At 38.9% G+C, this 27906-nt stretch overlaps 1 protein-coding gene across 2 annotated transcripts in view; it reads right to left on the reverse strand.

Moving 5' to 3' along the window:
• Window positions 1-12296: 12296 nt before the first annotated feature.
• mtg (mind the gap) overlaps window positions 12297-27906 on the reverse strand; it is a 93687-nt gene continuing 78077 nt past the window's right edge. For both annotated transcript variants that reach the window (XM_083124708.1, XM_083124707.1), the window contains 3 exons: window positions 27768-27883; window positions 23967-24962; window positions 12297-13085 (listed from right to left, as the gene is read on the reverse strand). In XM_083124708.1, the coding sequence (XP_082980834.1) occupies window positions 12870-13085; window positions 23967-24962; window positions 27768-27883 (1328 nt within the window). In that variant the 3' untranslated portion in view covers window positions 12297-12869. The remainder of the gene's footprint in view (window positions 13086-23966; window positions 24963-27767; window positions 27884-27906) is intronic.

The following is a 27906-nucleotide window of genomic DNA, read 5'->3' on the forward strand; positions in this document are numbered from 1 at the left end:
CCTCCGAGATACTTATACAGGCCACACACCAGCTTCCGTGACGTCACAGGACTAGTCAACTATAGTCAATTCATAGCATTTAACAAAGTGCATTATAAGAGTATAATATTTATTTTTCTGACTGAATCGTCCTTTCTTATTCATTCAGAACGTTGCTTTCACATCAAGAACATTTCAAATGTTATACGGCATTACAAAATACGTGAATAATGTTGACAAAAGTAAAATCCAATCTTTACCGTTCTGCATAATGTACCTTCATTTTTCAAATTACCAAGGGCAAAAAATTCGATAGAGATAAAATTTGATCCTACATTGATACCTACTCTAAATTCGTAAAGAATTATCGTCGTTAATATATAATTGCTATTGAATTGCTGTGGAATAAATTCAACTTATGAATGCAAGATAATTTTGTAAAAGTTAGGTTGAGAAAGTAGCTTGTAAGATTGGAATTTGGTATTAAATAAGCTTTCCAACTTTGGAAACCGAATTCCCGTGTGTAACTTGAATACATTTTTAATTTTCTAGAAATGCAGTAAATATTTGGCTGCACAAGTTTGACTGGTTTGGTTGACGGTTAAGCTTACATTTTTTTTAAAATCATGTTTCGTATTAAAAATTTTACATCAAGCAAAAAGAGAAAGTGTACACATGCAGCAAACGTACTATCCTAACCTATTCGAAATACCTGGATGCTAAGAACACTAACCTTAAATGATCTAACAGTAATTAAAGCCTATGAAAATGGACTTACGATCACTCGTAAATACTTCGTTTTTAATTTCATAAAAAGCGTAAGTTTCGTAGCACGTAGATCTAAAAAATTACTTTCCGCGCTATTTAGAAACATCGTTTATTATGAAGAACTAATTTTTGTAACGAGAATATTTGAAATGTGCGAAAAATCGAGGGTGTAGAAAAGGGTACCGGAGCCTGTAATTTGTGTGATATATTGGCGGATTGGACATTTCGGACATTCGATTTCATTTATGCGACTTCAGAAATTGGAAATAATATTTTTTTTTGTCAACTGCATGCCGAAAAGGGGAGGGTTGTTTTTTCTAAATGACTTGTGGGATGGGATAATTTGCGACTTCTAATTTTTATAATGGGAAGGGAGTGGAGGTTGGTATTCTGTGGAAAAGAACAACAAGGACTTTCAACGCAGGAGTTACTTCATTTTTGGACTTACAAATTGAACTTCGACCCACAATTTAATACCTGGCCTTGGTAAAAAGAGGTAAGTTACCTTCTTTGGTTTAATTTTAGCCTTCATTTTTTGTATCTTCATGTGTCAATGCGGAAAACAGTGAGAAATAGTGTTGTGGGCAGGTGACTTCGGCCAATTGCTAGCATGCCTTTAAAAGGGACTCTATAGATGAAGGCGGATAGCCGGAGCGTAGCGTAGCGGAGCGGAGGCGGGGCCGCGGTAGCGGTAGGGGGCGGTAAGTGAATTACCCCAGGGGCGGAGCCGGGAACCGGTGGGAAATTTTGACTCAACAATTGCAAACGACAAAATCGCAACTTTAAACGGCTGTACAGTCGTAAATACTTCGTTCCGCGCTCAAATGTTTTTTTTTTATTCACAAATAGGATCACGTAACCTTCATAATGAAAGGAAAAAAAAATCAAAATTCGAGGGTGTAGAATAGGGTACCCGACCCATTATCTCTCATGAGAATATTGTTAGAAGAAATTCGTATTCCAAAATCCTTATAATTATATCTCTTTTCGGTAGACAAGCTAGATATGGGAAACATCAAGAGACAAGTTGTTTTTTAGGATACAGCGTTAAGTTTTAGGAATATCAGCGTGTATTTCATTCATCCCTAAAAAGGACAATTTACTTGTAACTGTACCTGGACATGTATTGAAATCGTATCATGCTGACATATAAGTTCATATTTATATTGCCCCTTGTACTTGGGATAATTAGAACAGGTTGATATAAAATCTCGCTCTCCTACTTTTATAAATTTTATAAATTTAAATAAAGCAAAGAGGTTACATGAAATCACAATGACTGACTGTGCAAGTGTACGAAATAAATCGTTATTCAGATTCTTTATAAACTAGTAAATTTTCACTTTAGCAACTTGTCTAGATTTTCGTTCTACATTTCCAATTACCTTAAATGATGGTGACGCAAATACATATTTTTTAATAGTTCACAAACTACATCGCAATAATCATAAAGATTTATTCTTGCCTTGGACAGAAATAACCGACGAAGAGAAAATATATCATCCATTACTGAGTACAAAGGTATAAAATTATCCACAAGGTATTTGTGAAATAGGTTATTAGAATTGAACGAAGTCGTAAAATTCCATCGATGTACGTACATTATATTTCTTTCACGTGATGTATATAATCAAGATCATAATTCTTGTAAACCGGAACATAGCTTGGGTAAATTTCTTATATCCGCAAGATGGATTTCTTCAAATTTACAGGAGAAATTACTTACCGAATGCAGTTGCTTTATAGTTGTGGAAGTTCGAGGAAGTGTTTTCTCGCATCGTTCATTGAATTTTGCCGGTAAATCATCTATTTTTCGATATAAATGTGTGACCGATGCACGAAAGCTGTTGCATCTATTTCCTTCCAGCCGGATGTTGTCTGTGTGTGATGACGTAATCACGGTCAATGCCGGTCACGTTGGCTGCTGTTTTAAGTCCACTTTATGCACAGTAAGGCTAATCGGGACTGGACCTACAGTTTAAAGTGGAATCCGAACCACTTGTGCCTCCACCGGGTATCGAACCCGGGACCCCTTGATTACAAGGCAATGACGCTACCACTGCGCCATGGTGGAGGCCCATTTCCAAACACGTGTTTTTGTAACTGAAGAAGGTACGTTTCCGCACATGGTTTGTGGGGCTGTGTGTCAATGGTTTGTGGGGCTATGTGTCAATAGTTTGTGGGGCTATGTGTCAATGGTTCGTGGGGCTATGTATCAATTGTTCGTGGGGCTATGCGAGAATGGTTTGTTGGGCTACGCATTTTTTTTCTAAATAAATTTTTATCTATTCTAACCTAAACGTGACCCAACCTAACCTTACCGGAAATGGTTCGTGGGGCTATGTATGAATGGTTCGTGGGGCTACGTAGGTATTTTTGGCTGGAGTGGGATGGAAACACTGCATACTGAGTACGGTAGTGAAAAAGAAACGAAGAAAACTTACTCGATATGTCGCAAATAGAGCTTATTTCCGTGAAATAAGCGAAATGCCACCTTCAACAATGTTTCTCAATGCAGAATACGTAAGTACGAATATTCAAATTAAATGAACTAGCAAATTTCAGCAGTCTTGCGGATATAAGAAATTTACCAATTAGGTGTTAAGACGTGACTTTTGAACTTTGAACTACACAATTTTGGACAACTTATGAGCAATAATACGGACATATGAATAACTATCAACATTTTTTCATGTTAATTAAAATAATATAATTAGTAGTTACAAGTTTGGCATCTGTGTAATTAATATTACATACACAAATTCTTAAATGTATTTCGCGCTGGTTGAACACACTTTTTTTACTAACGTGTAATTAAATGTTGTATTACATATTAACGCATACATTTACTTGTAACTGATCAGGACATAACTATGTTTAATTTTCGATAATAATTATTATTCTTACTGTGAAATAAATACATTTACAGGAACTCTTTTTAGAACAACTAGTTCATTCAAATACATGTATTTCGCCCAAACACACGACTAATCTTTTGACGTCATCAGTCCTTTGATCAATTACAAGCACAGGATTACATGTATCAATTTTAATTCTTCAGAAAAACAAAGTTCAATACGTTTATACACTACATAAAATCGTTAAAAGTACAGTGTTATTAAAGCCATGCAAACTTTCTGTAAGTACTAAACATCTATACAAATCCGGAAGGGAAAGGGGGGCAAGGGGGGCCTGGAAAATGAATGTCACCTAAAAAGTATATACACTGGCTGACAAAGAAAGTGAAGCACCCAGAAGGAGTGGTCGAAGGTTACCCCATTTCGGTATACATGCATACCATTGATGTGTGAGTAAATGATTAGATGTACAAGGATCTGTAATGTGTAGAACGCCCACCAGAGTGCATTTGTGACGTCACCTCCTGTTGCTGATAAGGTGGGACCAGTCACCTGCTGTGAGTCAGACAGTGCAGCACGAAGTTCAGACAGGAAAACTAAGCACCGGCGATGCCTCGCAGACGCGTTAGACAGCCGATCCAGCAATTGACAGCATTTGACAGAGGCCGCATTGTGGGACTGCATGAGGCGGGTTGTTCGTATCGGGCAATTGCCAGGCATGTGGGCCATTCAGATGTCACAGTGGCCCGATGTTGGAATCAATGGGTACATGAGGGCAGCCATGCACGTCGTGTAGGTTCAGGTCGACCAAGAAACACCACTCCGAGGGAGGATCGTCGTATGGCGCTCCAAGCAGTGCGGGATCCCACAACTTCGGCACCCGTCATCCGAGAACATGTACTGGACACTCTACAACATCCTGTGAGTTCCGGCACAGTATCTCGACGACTCGCATCCGCCGGATTCGGGTCCTACCGCCCCATGCGCCGGTTGCCGTTGACACCACAACACCGACGCCTACGGTTGGTGTGGTGCCGTGCTGGGGAGGCATGGACATAGGACGAATGGCGTCGCATTATGTTCAGTGATGAGTCCCACTTCTCCATGACCTCCGATGACCATCGTGTGCGGGTGTGGCGGCGTCGAGGGCAGAGGGCACATCCTGCGTACATTGTGGAGAGACACACAGGTGTGACCCCTGCCATCATGGTGTGGGGAGCCATTGGATATGCGTTCAGGTCACCTCTAATAGTGCTTCGGCAGACTTTGATGGCACAGCGATACGTCACAGACATTCTGCGTCCACACGTCCTACCCCTTATGGCACAGCACCCTGGGACAGTGTTCCAACAAGATAATGCACGCCCACACACAGCTCATGTGTCTATGGACTGCGTAGAGCATGTTGAGGTCCTCCCGTGGCCAGCACGATCCCCGGACCTCTCCATCATTGAACATGTGTGGGATGACATTGGACGGGGACTACGTCCTAGTGCCAACCTGCGGGATCTGGAGGGACAGCTGCAACACCTGTGGACGAACGTGCCTCAGGAGAGGATCCAAAGGCTGTTTGACACTATTCCGATCCGCATAAGGACATGTTTTGAGGCCAGAGGGGGTGCGACACCCTACTGACCTGGCGCCACCATTCCACCTGTAACTGCCAACGGCCTTGACTCTTGCATCCTATATTGTAATCAGTTCAATAAAGGTACATGGACATTCAGCATATGTAGTTTCATTCACGTCCAACCACTCCTTCTGGGTGCTTAACTTTTTTTGTCAGCCAGTGTATTTCACACATAATTTCATTTGTCAGAGTAATTTATTTTAATTATTATAAGTGCGTTGAAGGAAAATTATAATTTCAGACTGAAACAGTGTTTTTTTCAGGGGACATTCTGACTAGGACCAAACGAACGAGTGGTTTGTACACATTATGTTAAGCAGTAGCGTAACACGCTCTGCGCCCCCCCTCCCCCCCGCAACTTTCAGTTGTGCGCCCCTACTCGCTTTTTTTATATATGCGCTCCTTTCTAAAATAATAATTCACACATACATTTATATTAGGTAGTTCTTACAAATATGAAAATACATACATGTAATTTGAATCAATGCAGAAACTTGTAAGAAAGGTTAAGACAACAGACAAACTGTAAATAATTATATATGAAAATACATGAGTTTTAAGAAATGAGTCATACCTCGCTAACAAGTCTATGAATTCGATGTCCCTTGAGAGCCAAACTACAGGTGGATTATGTTATTATTACATCTAAAATTATCTTAATGATTTCGCTCCACTTATCCAGACCTTGTTGAATATCTTTATGATTCCGGCACTATATGCCACACATACTACATGTATTCAAGTGAATTTAGCATATTTCGTGTTCTTTGATATTTTTTTTTACTTAATAAACCTATCCAATCTTTAATTTTCCATTTACACCATGCGTCATTAAAGTGTTTATCGAACCTATCGGCAAATAACCAGCACGATTCACAATAAACAGAGTCTAAAATAGATGAGTAGCATATCCAAAATCTCTCTATTTTCTGTCCGATTTTAGTGCTAACGTATCTGAGTTTGAAACATCAGCTAATGAACGTTTTCTTCTAATCTGGTAATTCACTTTCTACTTTTCTAGTGGTTAACATTTTATGTTTGTAGTTGTAGGGGCATATTGGTTGAACATATATTTTGACGCCGAAAATAAACTTTGCGAATTATCGGTCTTTCTTAATCTATCATTCTTAATGAGCCTCCGAATCTCGTTCGCACCCCCTCCCCCCTGCACGGTGGGGGTTGCGGGGGTGTTATTTACGCTACTGTTGTTAAGTAAACGAATAACTGTTCCTTAGCCAGGGGTCCCGTGTTCGAATCCAGGCCTGAGCATGGATGTTTGTGAATGTCCATTCATCACTTTCATCATGTTATCAATCATCCCCATCTTCGCAAATTAGCCAAAAGTGGCACAAAAAGCGAAGTAAAATAAAGCAAATCAATCAATGAAACTGTTGCTTAATATGATGACTCTTATATCCTACATTACGATCACTCATTACTGCATGGCTTTAAGAATGTTAGACGCTATGTAATGAAATATTGGCATTGAAATAATTTTAGTTTTATTCTACTCCTACCTTTCTACGAGAGAAATCAATATGTATAAGCAGACACACAAGGTTGCAAATGTCCACCCGAAAACAAAAGAAAACTTGAATAAAAAAAATAAAATGTAACGATCGCTATGGAGCCAGTGCCCAATGGATCATTTCCTTCTTTCTTTTGCTCTTATAACTTATTACGTTTCAGTGGCAGCAACAGTTGCGCTCCCCCCCCCCCCCCCCCGCAGTTTTTGCACCCTATCGCCGCTACTGTTCCGAATAATTTGCACGGACTTACGGACACTTCAGTCCCATAAAGGTACTTTTTTTCAGAATTTGTTCATTAGTGCCCTAAAATAAGTTGAAAGGCAAGGGAGGTTACAGGTGCATTTTCTATGGTTTTGTCACATCTGATATACAGTCACATCCGGATGAGAAATAAAGCGGCAAACTCACGAACTAAAGTAGACAGTCATTAGCACCCTTAAGTGGGTGTTTCGATTTTATAAATTGAGTTACAAGCGGATTACCCGAGCTGTGTTCGGGGTTGTAATGTGTAACGTTAAGCGGGTTGCCCGAGCTAGGTTCGGGCAGGAAAGTACATTCCAACTTCAGATCGGGTAACGCGAATTGTTCTTGGGTTTTGTTGTGTACACTATGCGAAATCCGATGCGCAGTTGTTTTTGAGATAGAGAGAGAGTGAGAGTGTGTGTGTGTGTGTCTTTAACCTAAATGGGAATTGAAACTACTGCACACATAATTTAAAGTAAACCGTCTCACTAAATTGTCAAGGAGAGAGATAGAGAGAGAGATAGGGAAAGATAGAGAGAGAGAGATAGGGAGAGAGTAAGAGAGAGTGAGAGTGTGTGTGTAACTCAAACCTAAATTTGTATTGAAACTACTGCACACATAATTTAAAGTAAATCGTATGTTGAATCTTATTACCCCAGTTCAGCGAGTCCCCAGTCCGCCCCTGTCCCAGATGGCATATGGCTCTGGACAACATTATAACATTACATGTCTTGTAAATGAGAGAAAGGTGAATGAACATACAAACATTCAAGCAAACTACAAAACTGTACAAAACGAAATGTATCTATGTATGTATCTATCTATGTATATCCATTCAAATAAAATAATTCCCCGCAACGGGAACATTGACTGGATCTGAAATGCACAAAAAGCCGCCAAATTCAAATGCCCGAGCACAACTGGGGCTCCCCGCTTAAGGGGTTAAGATTTGGTGCACATAGGAGATGCACTACGTAGAAATATCAGCGAAAAATACAAGCTCGAACAGGACTCGGATTCGGTTGTCTGGCACACCGTATTTTTGCTCTACCATTTTATTTTATTTTTTAAAAGAAAGGAAAACCCCTAAATGCACGTCAATGAAATTACGCGAGTGGCAGAAATTCGGGAGCGAATTTACAATACCGGACCCCTCCCCCATTTTTGTAATATTTCGCATACTCACTAATTGAAGCCTCCTAATCACGAATTTCAAGTTAAAATTTGGGGGTCACGTGTAGAAATTGCAAAATAAGCGAAATTGAGTGGTCCGCGATCGGAACAGAAACCCGGTATTTATCCACGAAAACAATGGTTATTGCAATATTTTACGTTTTACAACGAAATTTATATATTCCTGATATTACTACGACCCCAAGTTTTAACTATGCTTCCCTAACCTAACCTTATCGTGAATGGTTTGGGGCTATCCGTGAATGGTTTGTGGGGCTACCCGTGCATAGTTCTATCACCCCAAATTTTAACTATGTTTGCCTAACCTAACCTTACGGAGAATGGTTCTTGGGGCTATCCGTGAATAGTTTGTGGGCCAATTGCGGTCACGGACCGATAGTCTCATTGAGGACAAACGCAAACATCCAGGATTCGAACTCGGAACCCCTGGCGTAGACTCGCCACGGAGGATGCGCCAAAGGAGGATGCTTTCTCTTCTTGATAGAAAATACAGAAATAGATGTTTGAGCTCGTTACTACATCCAGTTGGTGATAGTGTTAAACTAGGTACTTACGTATAGCTGGAGAATATATAGATGAATGTCAGTCGAAGTACAGGAGTCCCATGAAACTCAGGCCGGTGGGTTAAAGAGGTCTTGAGCACATATCTGTTTCACCTCACACAACATACACACACGCGCGTAGGCCCACTTGACACAAGGCGAATCGCAAACATAGGATACTGAATGTCTTCCTTAGATTAATTGGACCTCACAGCCTTAATTATTGGCAGTTTTTGACCATAGATCCTAATTGAATAACTTCGGTAATTACAAGTACAAAGCCGTCGCACGGTTAAACAGGTTTCTATCACAAGATCAGATTCAGCTCGCAACACATACCCCCACCCTCTACCACGGCACAAGGGGAACTTCGTGCTGCTGAATGCACAAGAGATAGTGTCTCACTCATCGCACACCAAATTGAGCTCCTAATCCTACGTCTGTCTGACGTAAGCGTGATTGCTTTCGTTGTTGGTCAGGCGTGTTAGTTTTATGGCTCTTAGCATACATACACGATAAATGCCCTGCAATATTTCTGGGCTTGGTCAGAAATGTATTATTTATGCTAAAAGCCCTAAACCTAGCATTTATCCTGATGTCATACAGACGAAAGGCAGGGCGGGCTCAATTCGGTGTGCAATAAGTGAGACCTGCACAGGATATCCACGCACAACCATACGATTGTTTTCGTCACCGTCTTTAGATAAAGCAATTGCCAATCTTTAGGTCAATTAAGATTACAGAACTGCATAACCATCAGATTACATGTGTTTATGGAAATGTACTTAACTTTTTATTACTAGCACAGGAAGCATGCATCAATAGATGTTCTTAGGTAGCATGTTCTAGCATGAGTCAGACTACCCAGCAGCTTCATCAGTAACGTTTTGGTGTTCATGATTCGCAAACTCCCTCACCCAACCGCTAACTCATAGCAGTCGTTAACATGGCCATGAACGGCGTTGTGTTGTTTACTAGTAACTATTCTATGTCGTCTTTAGAAGTTTTTTTTTAGTCTTAAGTTTATTTTTAATTTAATAATTATTATTAATTATAGAGTAACGTGCCCAGTAACGGGGAGGGAGTCGAGGGGCTGATTTGTGTTATGACCCCTTCCTTTGACCTAAGAAAGAAACAGAAGATCGGTGGATAAATTATTCTCGCATTCGCTAGTGAAACAGAAGTTTAAGAAAAAACTCTTAAAATTCCTGGCCGCGCCATCACCTTTATATTAATTAATTAATTAATTGTATTTGATGAAGCACTAGATAGTTCTATAACGAGCCGCCAGGGTTCAGAGTAACCAGTGGACAGCCCATGGAGTGGGTGTTACCTGGTGAGTGTCATATTCCTTTTAGCACATGATCATCATCATCATCCTTTGCCGTTTCCTGCCTCTGGCTGGGTCGGCATAGAAGCCAAGCTTCTACATTTTTTTCTGGTCTTCCACCACTCCTCTCTTTCCACGGTGTTCCAATCTTGTCCTCTTCTCCAAACACTCTCCACTATCTGCTCTTTCCACCGACATCTTGCTCTCTCCTTGGCCTTATTCCCACTCCTTGTCCATGGTAAGTTCTTACTGGTAGTCTTTCTGCATCCATCCTCTTCAGGTGTCCGAACCACCTCATCTGTGCCTGATCTATCCTGTCCTGAAGCTTCACCACACCCACTGTCTGTCGGATCTCCTCATTCCTTATTCTATCCCTTCTAGTCTTCCCCAATATACTCCTTGGGCCTCCCAGATGGCGCAGTGGTAGCGTCGTCGCCTTGTAATCAAGGGGTCCCGGGTTCAATACCCGGTGGAGGCACAAGTGGTTCGGATCCCACTTTAAACTGTAGGTCCAGTCCCGATTAGCCTTACTGTGCATAAAGTGGACTTAAAACACCAACTCAACTCAACTCAACCCAATATACTCCTTAAAAATTTCATCTCCACTGCCTGGCACATGATGTGAACAATAAATATCTTAAAATGCCAAAGAAATACTCAAAATAATGCACGTGCTGATGACCAAAAATATTTCTCCACATTAAATTTCACGTTGGCGCTACTGTAAGTCTTTACAAGTCGTTAATTTTTTAAGATTAAAATATAATAACTCTTGAAAAGTAACTCAACCGTATCTGGTTTCTTCAAGTAGCCTATAACTACAAATACGTTTCAAATTACAACATGCAAGAGAACAATAACAATGTAATATTATGTTGATTGATTTTGTGTTTTAAGTCCACTTTATGCACAGTAAGGCTAATCGGGACTGGACCTACATTTTGAAGTGGGATCCGAATCACTATGTGCCTCCACCGGGAATCGAACCTGGGACCCCACAAGGCGACGACGCTACCATATATTATTATGTAATAATAATGTAATAAATTCCACGCTCGTTTAAGGATGATGATGTTCGTGAAGTGGTGGGTACAGGGGAAGGTAAAAAGAACCCATTTTGCCACATATTTTTCTTTTTTAATGACTAAAATCTTGGTCCTCTCATGAATGAGTGTAGATAAAAAAAACAAGATAACAGCATTAGTCATCTCCAGCAGCACACGTGCATGGATGAATGCAGGCCAAATCAAAGAGTTGTTTACCTTTGACATATGGGTTTTGTTCATTTTCAGTAATGGGTGTATATCCTATTTCTGTGGAACTCCCGTCGTTTTCCATAAAAATACAATTTTCCGATTTTTTCAGGGATTTTTAAAAAATACTCATTTACAAAACATGGTTCTTCTTTTTCAAATAGATATATTTTGGGAAGGAATCAAGAGAAGAAAATGAAATTAGTCCCATTTTTAATATAAAGAGTAAACATTATATATTATCTGATTAAATGATTATTTAGAACGTTTGTTCGACGTGTTTTATTTTCAAAGTTGAGTAAAAAAAATCCTTAATCGATCTTCCTCATTTTCAATGATTTGAGCATCCACGTGTCTTGTACGGTACAGTGACATCGTGCTTCAACGCCCGGGTTCGAATCCTGGCCTGGGCATGGATGTTCTTCGTGACTGTCCTCTCATCAATTTCATCATATCATCACTTATCCTCATCATCGCGATTAGCCAGAAGTAGAAGAAAAGCGACGCCAATCAAAAGAAATCAAAACTAATCGAATGAAATCAAAATTTGGTAATGTTTTTTTTTCATGTAAGGGAGAAAACATATTTTGAAAATTACATGTGCATTTACTTGCTGAACGGTTTGGAATTTTTTTCTCGTGTTATATGCAGCCATTCATTCTGAAATGCGATTATGTGTTGCATAAATATTTACAAATAACTTCTTGAGTGAATGGTCACAATCCAGGATAGTTTAATATGACGTGGAATCACCCACACGTACTTCATATTTGCATATTAAGATATAATACAACGGCATTATTCATATTTAGAATACTCGGGTTGGAATGAGTAAATCACGGCGCTGAAAATTACTGTCTCACGTATCAACTTAAACCCACAAGTATATTCCGATAAGTAATTATTAATTAATTAAACTTATATTATATACAAATCTATATTCCTAAACAAAAATTACATCAATTAAATTTACTAAGTTTATTTAATAAATAAGAAGTACCGTATTATACATTGTCTTTTTTTACTGTATTTACAACAAATTCATCAGTCCAGTAGTTGCTCTTGCAGAAAAGATCATTTTCGCTAATAAAATGCTCCTTCTAAAGAAATCATTATATTGTTTGTTGTATTCCGTTAAGAATTATAAATATTTATGTTTACAAACAAAATGTTATATCTTTTCTTATAACTGCTGGCATGTATGCGAGAATAAACTGTATTAAACCCAAGAAAAGAATCTAAACATAGAATTGTTTTCATAGCATCAATAAGTTAAAATTTAATAGCAACAATGGATTTCTATCCAGACATCATTGTCCTTTTCTAAAAGCATTGACTTCCATAATGCAGTTTGCTTCACCTGACCACTCACTCACCAGCCAAATCCTTGAAGAAATACGGACCAATCAATGACTATCATGTCACCCTTGCCCTACTGGACAGCTCTTCAACAACACCAACTACTGCCCTGAGTCGCCTTTACATTTAACGTTCCGTTAAACAATTACACCTTGTTTCAAGTTCATTGGATCCTAGACGATCACTAGCTCTTGTAAGCCGAGAAGAAAGCCAGTGCTTTCATGAGCTGGTAGCTCTTGGAAATCGGAATATTGCTATCGTAGAGCTTCGTGGAGGCCTTGCAGTCGACATAGAACCACCAGTTGCATTTCAGGATAGTCTGGTCGAACAGCGTAGACTCGGGACAGAGGAAACTTTTCATGATAAGACCTTCGTCGGTGAAGGCACAGACGTGGAACACCTGGAACAAAAAAAAAAGTTGAAAGAAATCAGAGCGGTGACTCGCTCTAAGTTATTTTACAAGTCTCAATTAGTCAGTTTTTGCTCGTTTATAAACTTGGCTGCAAAAACTGCATATCCATTAGAGCATATCAGAGGATAAATGTACAAGAACTAGATGTAATGACAGGATGACAATTTCGTAGAAGGTCGACATGAACACTCATCGGGTGAAAGGTATAAAGCAGAAAATGTAACGAAATGTCTACTTAATGTTGCTAATCATGGGCGGCCGCAGAACATTTAGGGTCCGAAACTAGATCATGAACTAAAACTACATATAAGTTTGCGTGTCACCTTGTTAATGAATGATAATGAGTTCTGGGTATGATACATGTACGGATTGAGGGAAACAATGAAAACCACAAGTTTTTCTTTACTTTTCTTATCTTTACAAATTCCTTCAGAGAGTTCTGGTAAATCAAGCAGGAACAATGACATCAAATTCATCTTAGGAAGGTTTCACTCTGAAGTGACAAGCTACAAACCACGAGTGAGACGGAACACGAGCTTAAGATTATTACCCCAAGGGGCCTTGCAAGATTACATATATTTCAAAATGTCTTCTCTTAGTTATTTGGTCAAAGAGCATGCGTGAATGCAAATGTGTTACAGTAAACACCGGTTTTCGAAGGAAAACTGCCGAGGCTCTCTCCGCACAAGAACACCCACATTTTGTTGGCCTAGTTTAGAAGATCAACCCAGTTTCCTTTTCCTAAAAGCAACTCCGATGGGAAGTTGTCTTACTGGTCCGTGCATTAGGGTAACGTATAGGAACGTGTAGGATGGTCGGTTCAGAAAAGAATCAAGAGTGAATTGAATTTTAATTATTTAATTTACGTCGCTTTTCTGTCACTCTTGGCTAATCGCGACGATGAAGATGCATGGTTACAACATGAAATGGATGATTGAGTTTAGTTTAGTTTAGTCCACTTTTATGCACACATAGGCTAATCGGGACTGAACATACAGTTTAAATTGGGATTCGTTCCACTATGTACCTTCGCCGGAATGAAATGGATAAAGGGACTAATATGGACGACATAACACCAAACCCCCACAGAGGATTATACTGACTCTGCAGAATGCAGAGTCTGCAGTTACAGGGGTGTATTACGTTTGTATGATTTACTATCGGATTATAAACAATAGATACTCGAGTTTAGACTCCAATTAAAAATTAAACAGTAGACCTACAAACAAACGAGTTATATCAAAATTTACCTTATTCAATTCTGCGTTAATGTATGGTAACAGTTTGCTTCATACTTTTTATCGTCGTGAGAACAAAAAAGAGCCGGTTTTTTGGAGTTTTTCAAACGATCGCTCTCTTTGAAATTCTATAAATAGGAAGCGGTTGTTTGATCGTGATGAAATTTTAGTATGGTTCAGGCAGAAAGGTTTTAAACACAATTCATAATTTTGATATTTCAAAAATTTGTCAAAAAACCGTTCTCGTCTATTTTGTGAGACAACGTTTTCTTAGTAAGTCAACGGAGTAAAGATTTTACGTGGAACGTGGCAACACCGCAATCATGGACTCGCAGTCACATCTCACAGTTTCGCTGTGTGCCGTGTTGCCACGTTTCGCGTGCAGCTTTACTCCGTTGAAAAAAAAAATCTGTATAAAATCGGTTCCCCAATGTGAATTGACAATGACAATGGATTTTAAAAGCAGATGCAATGAGCTTCAAAACAAGACCAATATTGTACTTGTAGGACTACCCAATACTAAGGAAACTTTGTTTTGCAAAATTGACGAGAACAGTTGTTTGACAAATTTCTAAAATCCGAAAATTAAGAATTGTGTTTAAAACCTTTCTGCCTGCACCATACTAAAATTTCATCACGATCAAACAACCGTTTCCTATTTATAGAATTTCAAAGACAGCGAAAAAAGCTCTTTTTTGTTCTCACAACGATAAAAAATATGAAGGAAACCCGAAAAAGAAATTGGTTAGCATAGATTAACGCAGAATTAAACAAGCTAAATTTTGATGTAACTCATGTTTATGTAGGTTTACTGGTTATTTTTTAATTGCAGTCTAAACTCGAGTATCTATAATATTTTAATCCGACAGTGTTTATTTTACTTCGCTTGTCTGCCACTTTTGGCTAATTGTGAAGATGAGGATGAATTGTGAGAATATGAGATGGATGAAGGGATAATCACAAATGACACAATACGAACTTCACAGAGGATTATACTGACTGAGTCTAGACGCCAGAGCCTCGCTAGTCTGCAAAATGCAGTTCAGGGTGTACTACGTGAAAGGGAGACTGGTATTTGGGTGTCTTTGGAAAAGGATTACCCCTTACACCCCAATAGTAATTTCATCAAAAGAATATGCATTTTAACATGGTTCACTCTCAAAATACCTTCACCATATGATGCTAAATTATATTTAATATTACGATTTAGTTAATTAATTTAATAATAATTAAATTCAATACATCTTATTCTGACTGAGGTTTTTCACACTTTTCAGAAGTCCCGTCAACCGAATCAGTGGGGGTACTTACTGTTATTGAACGTAACATGCTGACAATATATATTTAATTACTAAAGTTGCATCTCGATTCTTTATTCTTAGTCCGAATTTTCAAACAAGCCTTTATTCTTTTTCAAAGAATGGGAGGAAATAAGTGATTCATTTAAATAAAATAGATATGAGGTGAGATACGATAAATTCCTAGTCGTTCTGAAGTTGAAGCCAATCACGAATTCGTTCTCGGCCACTAGTGACTGTAAGACTAGGCTAGACCTCCCCCTGGAGGGGAGGAGACAGTAGAAGGGACAAGTGACAAGAATATACATGTACAGTCATGGAAAGTAGTTCTTGGGCCACGAGACCTACGATATCGTAACATCTTAAAGCCTGTTGTCTATGCAACCCAAATAAAAAAATTGTCGCTTGGATTTGCCTGGCGAACCTGGATTATCGGGAATGATTGAGTATTGACAGCAGCGTGAGTCATACCCCCAAGCCCAGCCATAACAAACAACAGCTGGGTGCCGTGTGAATGTAAAAAAATGTTCTCTTTACTGATATTAGAGTCATTGTCAAGAAAGTTCACTGAAATGTTGGTTTTCGTCGAATCATCATCGCGCAACACACATGCTGTCAACCCAGAACTCCTTGAAAAAGATTCGAGTTAAAAACAACTACTTGACAAATGATAAGACGAATCGATATTCTTTAGTCCCAACTTAGAATTTTGTGTAAGACATGGATCATCATGACAAATCATCCATTTCATAGCTTCATTAATCATCCTCATCGCCTTTGTTGACGGAAGTGCTAGAAAAGCAATATAAAATAAGCAAAATTAAGAAATTAATAAATGACATTTTCAGCGATTTCACGCAGCGACTCAGTTGCATGTTAATCGGGAACCAAGGGCCCCCTCGTTGTGCTTCATTGTCATTTTCCCTCCACTTTGCCTGCCGCGATTAACCTGATGTTGATTAATGCACAATCCACAAAGTGCACCAAAGCGGCGCATATTATGAATAGGTAAACTATGTGATATTATGCTAATTTAGAATTTAGAAATAAAATGTGAATTTTGGGGGGTTCAGTTAAGTGGCTGCACATCCATTACGTAATCGCGATATCATCAAATTGTACGAAGCGTGTCTACACCTACGTAAAGTGTCAGTCCCCGTCATAGGCGTGCGCAGACCCTCTGATTAGGGGGGGGATAGCCTTGATGATAGTTCAGGCCGGAAAGAATAACGTAATTTCATCTCACTTGTTTAAATTTTATTGCATTGATGGGTGTGTTTATATATACATCCCTCCCCCCGCCCCACACACACATATAAATACATACATACATACATACATACATACATATATATATATATATATATATATATATATATATATATATATACAACACACACACACACACACACACACACATATATATATATATATATATATATACATATATACCAACAGTAAAAATCATATAAATTGTCTCTCAAATCTGCGCGTTCCTTTTCCTCCAAACAATTGTTCATGCACTTAAGAGAAAACCTTTTAGCAGCAGTACTTCTCTCCTCGGTAATTTAAAATGCATTACAGAAAACAAATTGCGAGCGAAACGACCAATAAATTTTCAGATCCAAATTTTTGCAAAATGAAAACAATGTCGATTTAATATGGGGGGAAAAAATCATGGAGCGCCATATTATTCTCTTTTACAATTTTTTTCATTTAGATCGTTTGGCGTCCAGGGTTAACTCCCGTCGACCCCTAGCTACTGCTCTGAACTTGACTAGACTGCAAGAAAAGCAGACATTGCGAGCGAAGCGAGCAAGAACATTTTACAAAAGGTATTTATATTTGTATAAAATTTGAAATCAAGGGGGCAATTTCAGCTCTGTCCCCCCCCCCCCCCCCGCAGGTGGTCTTGGCAGTCTGACAGAAATAATGCAAGAAAGACGTGAAAACAAAATCCATCTTGAGTATCCTTTTGTCCTGCTACTCTTAGATTCTGCTACTCTTGCTTTCCTTTACTTCCATGTTTTCCCCCTAAAATTGATTTCCGTTCAAGGTTGTGGGGGGCTGTGTTTTCGCCACTGCACCCCCTTCTCCCGTAGTTGCTTTGAACTTTCATCGGCTTGAAAATACTTAATTTTCTTTAAGAGTATAATATAGTTTAATAACGGCGATAGGATTCATCTATCCTAAATTTCTAAGTGAAAATATAATAATATAGGGGCATATATGTCTGGAAAGGGGGCAAGGATTGCCACATCTTCCCCTTAGAAAACGAATGTCAACCAAAAAGTACGGTTTCACATGTATAATTTGATTTCAGTCATAATAATTTACATTAATTATTATAATGAGGATGCAGGATGCAGGAATGCGATAATGCAACACTATTATCGGGGTAATATGCCCCATGGAAAAATACCTTGCTTGTCTCTTCGTGGAAAAATCTGCAGACGTCCATGATTAGGGGGGCATTTGCTCTCCCCCTAGCCCCCTGGGCGCACGCCTATGATCCCCGTGATGGAATATGTAGCGCAAAGCCAGGGCTTTAAGATCAAATTTGTTTTGTTATTGTTTTTATTAGTAATTACCTCAGTTTTCTTCCTCTGAAGTTAAATTATTCATGACGACGATTTATGATTACATTTAAGACATGAATGAACATACACAATGAACCCATTTTGGTCGGAACTCGAACTCGAACTCGGAACCTTGTTCGGCAAGAAATACAAATATCCATAAGGCATGAGTGTCCCATTGGAGATGTTCCTCTACTTCCGTCATTTTATCACTAATATATTTCTTTAATATACAATAATAAATCACAACTACCTAAAAATAAATATTATTTTGCATTTTCACATGCATATGTTTTTTACGGTTAGAGTGTGAACTGGCACCTGTTTATTTAGATTGTTCTTTATGTTTCGTGTGTAGTTAAAGATAGGAAAAATGCTTGAGGAACGATTAGGGCTATAAGAATTCCGTCCGTGACAGAGTGGTTAGCACAGTGCGCTACGATGTCTGATGTCCTGGGTTCGAATCCCGCCGTGCGTATGGGTGTTCTTTGTGAGTGCCCCTTCATCAATTTTATCATATCACTCATCCTCGTCGTCGCGATTAGCAAGAGGTGAAAGAAAAACCACGCTAAATAAGAAAATAAAAAGACTTATAAGAATCATTCTTATTTCCGGACGTGTCCTACATTTTATAGTTGTGTCTGGCCTCCGGAAGGAATTTGAAAGAAATCGCAAAGGTCTTATACGTATTTTGAGTATCACGTAACTTCAAATTAGATGGAGAAACAGAAAATTGAGGGGAGTCTGAGATAACGTGGTTCCTTGGAGAAGTATGCTTAAATCAAAGAGTGTGCATGGTTGCTACTGGATGTTCGGAATAGCAATTACAATCCCAGCTCAGAAATTAATTCACGATTTTCTAGATCCGGAAAAGTCCGGATATATGTATAAAAATTCTTACTTTGTGAAGTTTTATCGATATAAGTGTCGGAAATTTGTTCGAAGTAACAAGTAATTATTCTCCTTATTGGAGAAATAAGGCACACAATTCTGTTTTTTCCCAGTGTATAGTAGTTTTTTACATATTAATAAACAAAAACTTCCAGACTTTGTTTACGAAATTGTGATTTTTTTCCATCCCGAATTCATGGATTGTTTTCACTTCCTGGCCCCACATCGACGAAAACCTTTCTGTCTTACATACACAAGTTGAAATCACATACAGCAGTGCTATTAATTAGCAGTTGAGGAATTTTGAACTCAACCGTTCACTTCAACATTAATTTTTCAGCTGAAGATGTGTCATATTCTCGTTATATGCTAAAATGTCTTATAGTAACCTATTATATTTACTGCAAATGTGTTCGTGTCTAACATTTTAAGACAATTCGTCCTACTTTCGGCTGAAGAGTGACCTGATAGCCCTATGTGTCATGAGAACTGGTTTTACTCAATTTCTGATATAATTTATTGCAGCATTTCCTTCAACTTCTATACCTTGTTATTACCTTCAATGTTTACAAAACTTTCCCTTCGTACTCGACCTTTGAGTTCAGAAATGTTTACAATACCCCCATCTCCTGCGTGTAAATAGCAGGCAACAACACTCTGGAAGACCATAATGTATAATACACCTTGCTTACTACATATTTTACGAAAATATTAGAATGTTAGCTTAATATAACTGTGGATTGGAACGAACGAAATAAAATACCTGTTTTACACGCACACTGGAACGAGGGAAGGCCTGCTGTGAGTCACTCTGGCAGTGAAGGTCACTGATCGAAGCAGTTGGTGCTTTCTTACTACAAGCAGGCGTCTTATCTTTCCTCAAGGAAACACGGAAATCTTCGTTACTTTTTTCGTCAGACTAATGGTGAACATTTACAGGAACGTAAGGAGTGGTATCGTATTCTATTGGAATTAGATTTCGTGCTGTTTAAAAGATATCATAACAATATGTAAATTTCTTTTGTGACCTACACTGAACATATTTTAAAGTTTCATTGACATTTGAAAGCGGAAATTTGGAGATCCTTCTTCCTTACGATTTCTAAACAACCGAAGAGTGTGGTGAACGTGAAACTACTTATTGTTCGCATCAACGATATGTATTATACAAATGGTCTCTAATCAAAAACCCTATTACATCACAGGAAGTGATATTTAAAACAATTCTACCCCGTATCCAACGTAACCAATATTCAGATTGATTCCAAGCTTCTGTTTGGGTTATTTTGTGTCGCATTTTCACCTTTTGCGATAATCGCGACGATGAAGATGATGGGTAATGATACGAATGCAATGCTACATCTAAGCCTCAACAGGTTTCAAAAATGGATCCTCTGGCTTAGTAGAGAGTTACGGTGATTTAGATTCTTCATTTGGTAATTTGAAGTCCACTTTATGCACACAAAGGCTAATCGCGACTGCATCTACAGTTTAAAGTGGGATCCTAACCACTGTGTCTCCACCGGGTATCGAACCGGGGACTCCTTGATTACAAGGCGACTCCTCTACTACAGCGCCATCGGGAAGGATGAGAGAGAGATAGAGAAAGAGAGAGAGAGAGAGAGAGAGAGAGAGAGAGAGAGAATTACGGTGACTACGATAATGAAGAATTGAAAGTAGCAGAACGACTAAGCTATTCTTTTGTCAATATTGGGATTGTTAATGAATGTCATGAATGTCAGTTCAAATTGAAAAAAATAAACTAAAAAAATTCCAGAGTGCCGTTACAAATCGTTAATTTTTCTCTTTCCACACATTACCTTGCTACTATATAGATATTTGCATGCTAAGATGTAGAAAGTTCTGCATTTTCAGTGTGTGGAATTGCGATTTATTTCTGAGAATGGAGTGAGTAGTGGGAAAAGGATCACCTCACATGTTTGGATTATAATTGTGTCAAGAAATATTGGAGCCTATTCACATCCCTACGGAACTTGAAAGAAAGCCCACGTAGAGATTGGGAAGTTTTGTTCCGACAAAATTGGGATGTAGAGTAAATAAAAAAGCAAAGTCCTACCTTGTGCTTTGCACCAAGCCATGAAGGCGTGTAGGGGGTGTGGAGTTAGTGGATTTAGGGCCCCACGCTTTCTTCATCAGGCCGAAGGTGGGAATGATGTGATCAGCACCACGCCCCTGGCCGCCTTACCCTCCTTCCCCAGAGTTTACTCCAGGTACCCACTTTATACGACGCTGGGTGGGCACCGAAGCAGCTTGAACAGGTGGACAAAATCCCGATTTTCCCCCGTCGGGGTTCGAACCCAGATCTCTCTCATGGTAATAAAACGCCCTAACGACTGTGCTACTGCGGCACATACAGTAATTAAGGCAAGAATTGTTTTAGCGTTTCGTTCAACGTTTTTAGGGGAATCATTTTCGGAGATATAACGTGTAGCTCTTGTCGGTTCTGCGACCTGGCTTGAGAAAAGGCGATTTTCTGACGAACAACATTCCACCTGACAAGTCACGTGACTTTCCTACATTTCCTGTGCCTGTTAGCTTTTGCATGAAAGACGAGTTGCTCTTGAGACAGACAGAATCACCCGATCACCTAATGGTGCAATGTGTGTTGCCTACCCTTCCGGCATTATTTACTGCCATTAAAGTCTTATGGGGAAGAACTTTTTTCCACCACTGTACTCCAGTGCATACTCGCCAACTGGGGGCGAAACGAATGAGTTGGCTATATTGCACTTGGTAGCATATTGTTTGATGTCCACTGTGACTCGAAGAAAGAAAAATGTGTGCAATCAATATTGTCTTATATTCTGTGAGTATATTACTCTTAATTAACATTAGTAACAGTGTTATATTGTTAAAAATAATATGATTTTCTGCCTAGCTTGCAGTGATCAAATTATAAATACTATAAAATAAATGCTTAATGAAGAGCGTTTCAAGTAATAAAATGGGGTATAAATTCGCTCCTTGCAAGCAGATTTTAGTTTACGACATAAAAATTATATTAGATTGCACCACGTAACTAATCTGTGACGTAACGGTTGTGTTTGGAAGGAAAATCCGGTGATTCCATACAAGGTGGTGCTTTAGGTTATGTAAAAGTAGGCCATTGGTTTGGAATTCCCGTCCATAAACATGGGTGAGCTGTTCGAAGATTTGTGACACATGCTTCCTACAAAGGTAAGTATGTGAAAGAAAACTTTCTGAGAAATTCCCACTGTGACAAAGCATTGTTATGTAAACATGTGGTGTTGTGTGATATTTAACATTGTTTATTATCTGGTCGAGACTCCAAACTACAATTTTCGGTAACGAAAATGTAAAGCGATCTGTCATGAAAGTGGCTACAAAAATAGTTTAAAGTTTAAAGAGAAGATTGTTAAAATATATTTATTTTCTTTCTATACTGCTGGACAATGAAAACCGGACACTTTAATATTTGACATCTGAATTGCAATAACAGCTCGCAGGTATATTACAGAATGTTCGGCAGATCATGTAGTACCATATGCACCATTCATAGGCTCGGACTTTGTTTATGCATTCGTACTTAATTCAGTTTCTGCAACATTTAGTTAGCCCTTGTACCAGAGCTTTTAACGACCCATTGCGTTATCACAAAAAATGCAAGTGTCCGGTTTTTCAGTTATATCAGTTTGATATCCGGTGGTTCGGATCCCACTTCAAACTGTAGGTCCAGTCCCGATTAGCCTCACTGTGCATAAAGTAGACTTAAAACTCCAAATCAATCAATCTTTCTATATCAGTAGAAATGTAACGTTTCTCGAGAGAATGTTCGTGAGTTTGGGGAGATCGTGAGCATGCAAGTGCAATATTCACAGTACCGACTTCTACTATATTTAAATGTTGGGGTTAGATTTCACAAGTTATTCAAAATAACTGTACACGTACTATACAGTTTTGTTAGATTCCTACCTGATATCATTACTTAACATATGAGCAAAACAGTGCAAATTAAACTTGAGTTACTATGAGAGGCTAGAGGCTATAGCGTGAGCTACAGAGGAGGTATAAGAATAAAAGAGAGATGTAATGTACGTGAGCAATCAATTCAAAAATTAAGCACTGGTTTATATACTGAATAATGAAACAAGTCTTGCAGCAGTTGCTAGATTTTATATAATGTTTGTAATGTATTTGCGCAATAAAACTTATCTGAATACAGACAGATCACTAGAGCTTTAATCATTGTACTGCACTGGCATCACTGCAAAGATAGAGGAAATAGGGAGAGAAGCTAGGGTGGAGAGCCGAAAGCGTGATCTTGAACCACAAATTCTGGCGTAAAAGACTCTAGAGGACATTGACTATAAAAATGCTGTAAGGTAAAGACTGCGAGATAATCATAAAGAATTCTGAATCTTATTCCTTGGACAAGTTCTCTTTGACGTTTAATTCTTTACAAAAGTAGACCTAATCTTAAATGATTTTTAAAATGTTGTTACAGTCACTGTATAGCATTGTATAGTAGGAATAACTGCCCATCGACTTTCCATAACAAACCTGTCAATACAGTTGAAGGGAAAAGAAGGCTGCTTCATGTATGGATCTGGTAAGGAGATTGATGTTCTCGGATAAATATAAGATTTTATGTTTTGTGTTAACAATTTCCTTATATCTGTAGATATATACTCGTATTTCATTCATGCGTATTATTGAGCATTGTACAAGATATTTCACTGAAAAAATAGGGGAGTTATATAATTAGTTGATGTCTAATTAACCACATCTCTCAATGGAGACTTGTGCTGTCAAACTTGAGATGAATTTTTAATTGTGATCAAGCTATTGTGTAGACAGAAAGTTACCATGTACGTGACTCACCATGCAACCAAGATCCTCATCAGCGTAGAGACCTGGAAAGTGCTTCTGTTGTCCACACGTGAAGGAGGTATCCGGAAGCTCAACTCTGGATGCGAAGTTGTCGTCGAAATTCTTGTCGTATCCCACCGGGTAGTACTCCTTCGGTGCGTTCATAACCTTGGAAAGACTCGCCAGGGCATATTTCCTTGGAGGAACGACGGGGGAAGGAGTGGTGGTAGTTGCAGTTGTAGTGGTAGACGGGGTGGTAGTGGTAGTAGCGGCGGTAGGAGCTTGAACTACCATCGGTAGAGACGCTGCAGCTACTTTGCCTGACGTCAGCGCTGCACTGATAGCTTCCACGCTCAGGTTAGAGGCCTTAGCCATGGCTTTGATGGTGTGTCCCAAGATGGCGCTTGCAAGAGGCACATCCTCGGGACTGATTGCGATGTTCTCCAGCGTTGGTGCTGCACCCTGGGAGATCTTCTGGATGTGCGATCCCGAAGGAAGAGTCCTGAGGGAGAGGGTGTTGCTGGACAATGTCGGCTGCTTGTAAACCGGTGACACCTGAGTCGCTTTGATGAAGTGAGCCATGGAGTTCTGAAGAGCGTTCCTGAAAGCTAGTGGTGCCTGCACCGGTTGCGCCTGCGAGGTCGGCAAGGGCTTGAAGTTCGCAGAGGCCATCCTGGATATTGGCGACGGTAGCCCTTGGTACGCAGGCACCGCCATCGAAGCCATCGCATGCTGAGGCTTCATGAAGATGACTTGAGGATTGACGGGGTTCATGGCTTGCATTGCGGCCTGGTGAGCGACCAAGTGGCTGGCGTTGCGAATGGGACCGACCGCTACGTACTGAGGATTGGATACGGTTTCCGACCGGCGTACTTGAGTAGGGTACTGGCTGTCTTGAGGGATTGGCCTGAAGGGCGGGAGCTGGGTCACCGGCCTCATGAGTGATCCTACCGGGTTTCGAACAGCGATCGCATGGTTATTGGCTCTACCTTGAGCTGCCGTAGCGACCTGTAAAACAAGAGGAAAGGAAACTGTCAAACATATATATTCAGCAATGAGGTTCAACTAATTTAAACAAAATATCGTATTTGTCAACAACCCTGACATAATCGAACGAATACTCTATATGATTATGCCATAATTTATTTATCAATATTAAATTTCAAGGATACCGTCCCTACCGAGACAAAGAGGCGTATCTCAGTTTTCTTGATTTTTCAGGAGAGCATTGTAAAGTTTGATTTCATACATTATGATTGATTGTACTTTTGTTTTCAGGGGTATTGAAATGTGTCGAAGCATACAGATAGCTAAAAGGCCTTGCTTTTTTGTTAGTGTGTTTGCATTTTTGCAAATCAGTAATAATGGCTTTGTTGGCCGTTGGATTTTTCTTTTTAGATACGCCCCTTTGTCTCGGTAGGGACGATACATATGAATTAATGTGTAAAGTTTAAAAATTAGAAACCTATTTACAAGTGAACCTTCAGAAAACAAATTTACCTTACCGTAGGCTCACGAAGGTTGAGAACCACTGTTCTAGAGAGAGCAGTGTTATTGAGAAGGGCACCACGTAGGCGATATCAGTTCGGATAGTTTTCAATATTCGACTTGGCGCAAACGGATAGAAAAACATTTGAAAGGCTTCTGGACATAAAATCTAGAATTCTCGCACGGAAACAGGACGTTACGGAAACGATAGTCTTTGTTATGAGGCTAACATGAAAAAAATGGTAAAACCAGGTATAGCCTACCTTTATAAACAAACAAAAATATTGCAAGACATCAAGCAATAAATAAATTCAAAAGTATGCAGTAAAGAAAAGATTATGTTTCGGTACTGTATTGGAGGACAGAGAAAAAATTCAGAGTCACAACATAGGAAGTTGCGTGCCGCAGGTTCAAAACCACTAACCAGAACTACAAGGAACCTGTAAGCCCATGACTGAGGATATAAGTTAATATTATGTAACTAACATGACCAGTGCTATAGTCCCAAAATTTCCACAGGGTATAAGCTAAGAGCTTTCGATTGTGTTTTCATAAATATGGATGAAATTATTTAAAGGGCTCGGGTGTAAAACATGGTAAGTGATATTTTGGTCATTTTTTAATTACAAAGTAAAATGTGCCATCCTTCAGTTTTCAAGTGAAATTGCCATGTTATACAATTTGCATTGGACTCAGTGAAGCCTTCTGAAATTCTTAAACACAATACGAAAACAATTTATCTACAGTATAGCTTCTAATAACCTTTTTTTCTTAATGAACTCAGAAATGACCAAAATGTCACTTACTATGTTATAGACCCAAACCCTTCATTGCTTCCTACAAAAAAGTCATTATAAATGATGATGATGATGATGATGAGAAGATATACCCATTATTGACATAAAAGGTCTTAATAGTCCGTCGCAAATTGTTGAGGAAAAAGAAAAACAAGAAGATTGTTGAGACATTCACATGCGGTTGATTGGATATATTGAAATCTCAAGTCACGTTAAGTCAAACTTCTACGTTGGTTCTGATATTAAAAAGGCAGATTTCATATTATTCAAGATGTGCACAAAGAGACAGACCAACCGTGAAAAAGTTGTGTACACATTGTGCGCATTTGTACAAAATTATTAATAAATTGTTGACGGGCATCTCTCCCTTTCTCAACATGATGTTTATTATCACGTGAAGCAAGAAGTATTTGACCGTAATGAGCATTGGAGTAGTGGCCAAATTACATAAATAAATATAAACAAAACGAAACTAGAAGGTATGGCATTGTAACAGAAATTATACGCTATCGAGTAAGGTTAACCAGAGGTGTACACGCTCGAGAACATCCATTAATATGACCTTCTTAGACACCTTTCTGAGCCAGGGACTTCATGTCCTATAAAACTGTAAAATATGTATGTAATTGTGTCATAAAAATGGAAAAATATGTCATGAAAAATTAACAATATATCCGAAAAAGGCAGAAATATTCCCAGTAAAGCCAAAAATTTGCACAAAAGTACTTTCGGATTTCTCATCATATATTCCAGGGAAGATACACTAGGGTGAAGAGGGGGGGTGAGGTTTTAAATTAAGTCAGAATCCCTTTAACCGAAGAATGTAGTGGGGAAAATACTGAAAATATCGTGAGGTTCACTGCAATTATCTCAGCTTTGCACCTTTGTGGAAACTAAATCATAATTGGCAGCTTGCTACAGCCTTGGTAAATCTACATAATCAATTCAAAAACACAACTTTTTTAGGCAGATTTTGATGTTTCGCCGTGTCTAAATACTGCAATACTGAAGATCTCTTCGAATATCCTTCCCCGGTTTCACACAACTTGCAAAAAAGGTAAAGAAATGAGAACAACTGAAACTTATTTACTTCCTGCCAATTTTCCCTCAATAATGTTTGCACGGCTATCAATTGTCGGCAGGATAAAAAAGGAGGTATTATTGTTCTGTAGTAGTTGGTAAAAAGAAACACCATCTGCTTTTAATTTCTTCGTTCGTAATTTCCTTATCCTGCCATCGATATTATTAACTATAACTTGCGTTATACGAAGAATAAATTATAAAATTACCGATTATATGCAAGACAATTACAAAATTATACAGAAATATGACTTATTACGAGAAACCTGAAGACATATGCTGTAAAAACGTAAAATTGATAAAATATGTGTTATCAAGTTCTTCTATTTCGGTTGATTTTCATCATATATGTAAAGGTCTCACCCCAGTATTCGATCTGATGCCAAATAAAAAATATGTTATAACATAAAGTACCGGTCCCTTATCAGATAGAGAATTGGTAGCCTACCTGAGTTGCTTCCTTCTGTGCTATTTGCTGCGTGGGAACGCCAACCACTGAGCGTCTTCTTCCTTCCACTTGAGACAGAGCTTCTTTGAAGCCCAGGGAATCTCCAACGCTGAATCCTAAGTAACAAAAGAAATTATTT

This window comes from Lepisma saccharinum, chromosome 6 (assembly GCF_977018435.1).
Source record: "Lepisma saccharinum chromosome 6, izLepSacc3.1, whole genome shotgun sequence".
In the NCBI taxonomy this organism is placed as follows: domain Eukaryota; kingdom Metazoa; phylum Arthropoda; class Insecta; order Zygentoma; family Lepismatidae; genus Lepisma; species Lepisma saccharinum.